The 4,275-nt window shown below is 46.0% G+C and overlaps 1 protein-coding gene across 1 annotated transcript; it reads right to left on the bottom strand.

Annotated features, from left to right (window-relative positions):
- Positions 1-738: 738 nt before the first annotated feature.
- On the bottom strand, positions 739-2,784 carry LOC123425542 (heavy metal-associated isoprenylated plant protein 35-like). Its single transcript, XM_045109237.1, has 3 exons — positions 2,590-2,784; positions 2,392-2,467; positions 739-1,867 (listed from the first exon to the last, which is right to left on the bottom strand). Exons 1-3 carry the CDS (start codon positions 2,629-2,631, stop codon positions 945-947), a joined length of 1,041 nt encoding a protein of 346 aa, XP_044965172.1. The 5' UTR covers positions 2,632-2,784; the 3' UTR covers positions 739-944.
- Positions 2,785-4,275: the final 1,491 nt, after the last annotated feature.

The raw sequence follows: 4,275 nt of genomic DNA, 5'->3' as shown, positions 1-4,275 counted from the left end.
AAGCCATACAATAGTAGTAAACTCTGTACGACTATACAATGTCAACCGATGTGCTACCATATTTTGCTCACACTTGATTTTAGAAGGAACAAACTCTCGAGCCTCCATATGATGCCGAATCTCCGCTACCAAGTGTTCATAGGCTGATCTGGATAAACTTTCCCCGGTCATTGCCGCCAGTGCCACAGATGAGTTTGACTGAACGACAATTGGCAGGGAACAATGCTGCAAGGCTAAGGCCATACCCTGCATAATGGCATGTAGTACCGCTTTCAATGCATCGTTACAATTGAAAATGCATCTGTATGCCGCGAAGATCACACTTCCATCATAACGCCGTAGTATCATACCTGCCGCCGCAGACCCGTCCTCTTGCATGAAAGCACCATCCACTGAAAGAGCAGCACAGTCCGTCGGCGGCCGCGGCCATGGAAGAGGGGTGCTAGGGCTAAGGATCTCCACATTTGCTTCCCGCACCATTGGCATCTTTTCTTTGAGTATTTCTTCCGTGGAGAAGCTTTTACATCGCAAAGAAGTCCTCAATGAGAACGCCTCGGGCGAACACAACGGTTGCCACCCAAATATTTTTGTTTATGTTTGGAATTAACCTGAAAATGTTTTGAAACACTGCACAATAGTCTCACGAATCTCAAAGCACAAATGAATGGTGCATTTCGCTCCCCTACCTATCGGCATAATCCCATCTCAACTTGCCAAAGTCAATGTTCGACGCCAACATTTGCCATCAAGTCGCAACACTGACTAACAATTTGGTTGACAGCCAATTGCCATGCCATGAATAGGTTGCAATACAAGCAAGCTCCAAGAACGTTGCAGCTTACAACAGCAAGATGACCATACTAATACTAGCTAAAGCTGCTTAAACAACACAAGGGGCCAGTTAATTAATCATCTAATAACCTCGATTTAAATAACAAACGACCTCACATGACGCTGCACGCGTTGGCGTTCTCCTCGCTGAACATGTAATACGACCCCGGCGCCGCCGACACCGGTGCCGTTGAGTAGTAGTACCCCGCGCCGCCCGTGTAGGCCGCGCCGGCCATCGGGTGGTAGTACGCGCTGCTCCGGTGCGGGTGCGAGGTGCTGTAGCTCATGGCGTACGGCATGTGCCCTGCGCCGGCGCCGCCGCCGTAGTAGCCCGGGTAGCTCATCGCGGTGGCGGGCGGGTAGGCCCCGGCGTCGACGACGGCGGGGGCGTTCCGACCGTCGTTTCCTGTGACGGGATTCGCGGGCGCGTCGTGTGGGTTCATCTGCGCTGTTGCACCGGCGCCGTCTCCGCCGTTGGCATTGCCGTTGCTGCCTCCCTTGCCTTTCTTTTTCTTCTTGCCGCCGCCGCCACCACCGGAGGCATTGGCGCTGGGTGGCATGGGCTGCATGCCGTGCGGCGTCATGGCGAAAGCGGCCCGTCCGTCGTGCGGGTCTCCGGCACCCGGGTTCTTCGGTGGGTCCCCGCCTCCACCACCGCCGCCTTCAACCTGGTCCTGGTGAGGCTGCTCGTCGCCGGACGCCTCATCGCACGTGCCCTCGTGGTCGTGATTCTCCGGGGGAACGGAGCCGCCACCACCTTCCGCCGTCGCGGCACCCGGCGGCGCCGGCTCGGTGGGCTTATTTTTATTCTTCTTTTTCTTCTTCTTCTTGCCGCCACCGCCACCGCCGCCGCCACCGCCGCTGCCACCACCGCACCCGGCAGGCGAGTTAGCGTCAGAGGGGGGAGGAAGGGGCTCCGGCCACGGCTCGGCGTGCTTGCCGGTCTTGATGAGCTTCTTGACGAGCGCGTCGACGGAGACATTGCCAACGACCACTACCTTGTGCTGCTGGGTGTCTATGTCCGTCTTATAAACACCTGCTCAGTTGATGCAAAAGAGCGCAACGAAATTAGCAAGAAGACACTCTTCTAAATCCCTTACAAGTTAGCAAATCTCATAAGCACTTTCATGTGCAGAGCAAACCTACTAAACATTTTCCCACCAATTCAGTGCGTTTTTTTTATGAAGAATTTGTAATAGATTGCAGAACTTTGGGGCGAAGAGTTTAGAAGGGCTTTACTGAGGGAAACAGGGGACCCTCTGCTTTCATATAAGGGGTGCACACACATAAGAGAGGTGAAGTTGAAATCAAAGCCTTTTTTGCAGAAAGAAGGAAATAGGGAGAAGAAGAAAAAAAAACTCTGGACATTTTTCAGTTAATTTAACTTTCGAAATCCTGATTGCAAACCGAGAGAAAAATCTAATGACACTAGCAGAACCTCTCTAGGCAGCTTTCATAGGATTTGGTGATACATATTTGCTTAACATTATTTTTCTGCTTTGTTTTTCTCTTATTCTTCTTCATCTAAGTATTATAGATTTATACTTTATCTATGCCCACCTTCTATGGTCTGTAGCACCTTCTTGACCTTCTTCTTGCAGCCCTCACAGTGGATGCTGACCTTCAGAGCCACAGTCTGAAGAAAAACAGCAAAGCCCAAACAAACCATGGCAACCTCATAAGAATCTTGCAGTGATAATAAACCCGAAACAAACATACCAGACAAACGAAGATGATAATATCTTGAAGAATCCTTACCTGATACATGAGTGGCTGCACCCCTTCTTCAGCAGCCGCCATGACCGGGGGGTGAGGAGAACGGAGAGAGGTCACAGGAAAGTGAGAGTGCTTATTAGTGTTGGTGCAACTCAAGTGGGGAAGGGGTTGAATAAGGGTGGAACCAAGAGGCAATGGGAGCAAGGGGAGGGGGGAACCGAACAAAGTGGCAGAGTTTGGTCCTGGGGAAGGACATGGCTAAATAGCATCCATCAAGGGAGTGGGAAAGGTGACAGTTGCATTGGTTTTGTTTTCCTTTCCCCCCTTTTTTCCTCCTTTTGTTTTTTGGGTGTGTAGTGGAATGAATGGGTGAGGTAATTGTTCCCCACATCTGGTGGCTAGATGCCCATGTATACGCATGTAGACCAAGGAAATTATTTTCCTCCTTTTGTTTTTTGGGTGTGTAGTGGAATGAAGGTTGGTTAGAAAAAAATATTTTTTAAAACATAAGCAAGTGGAGCGGAAATGGTTTGGATATTTTCACCTACTACCTCTGCCAAAATAAGTGTGGTTGGTCTAATACAATTTTTTACCCACTTAATATAAAATCTACGACACTAATTTTGGGACGGAGGAAGTATGGACGTGGAGTATTTGGGCTCGAGCTTAAATGCACCCGCATGAACAGTTCAAAAAAGTTTTGAATTTTTTTATGATGAACTTTGTCAAAAGTTCTAAGTGCTTGCAAATTTCATCATGAGATCACATTCGAGTAAGGCGTGATAAAAAAACAAAAATGATGCTCTGAAAATGCTACTTTTGAAAACATTTTGAAAAAACTATTTCTTTTCATGCCTTATACGGATGTGATCTCATGATGAAAATTTACAAGCACTTAGAACATTTGTCAAAATTCATCAAAAAATATTCTGAATTTTTCGAAACATTTTTTTTCTTCCATGTGAGTGCATTTGAGCTGGAGCTCAAAAGGATACTTTCCACGGTACACTTACTTTGTCTAAGGCCTTGTAACGTTATAAATTTAGCACTAAAATATTTCTTATATTATTTTATAAAATTTCAGATAAGTTCTTGGTGATTCAGGTCTACTATGGTCTAATTGATGCGACTAAACCATTATTGAAAGGGAAAAACCCGACCATCAATGGTGTTTCTCAACTTGTTCCAGAATAAATTTGTCACCAATATATTATTCCATCACTCCTTTGTATTATTTGATACAATATCAGTATGGCAAACTAGTGCAACAACTCATTCGGCTGTTCCATGTGAAAATAACCCAAGATGAGGTGATGCAGGGTTGTCCATTCTTGCACGCAGATGGCACAGAGAAAGTCGTGGCACCCATATCGTGCAATGCGGCGGTCCAACAATAATCAACGAGACCAACCAAAGAAATTTTTTGACGTCGAGGGGATGTCACATCCCTAGAATTCCTTTTGATGTTTAGTAAGATTGTGCTCATGTTTTAATTCTTGCATTAAAAATAAAAATAGGGATGAAAGAAACCCTAGCACATCACCTTGCTCAACCAAAATAAAAAGAGTGTGATTTCAATGAACCCAAAATGGCCTTCATAAAAGCCCACCCTTTTTCATAAATATTGGAAACAATATTGGATGGATATTATATTTAAAATAATTTTGGCATTTTATTTAAACCACAAAAGCCACTGATAATATCCAAATAATGGGTTTTAAATATCTC

The sequence above is a fragment of the Hordeum vulgare genome, chromosome 1H (genome assembly GCF_904849725.1).
Source record: "Hordeum vulgare subsp. vulgare chromosome 1H, MorexV3_pseudomolecules_assembly, whole genome shotgun sequence".
NCBI lineage: Eukaryota > Viridiplantae > Streptophyta > Magnoliopsida > Poales > Poaceae > Hordeum > Hordeum vulgare.
This window is presented reverse-complemented; position numbering and strand designations above follow the sequence as displayed.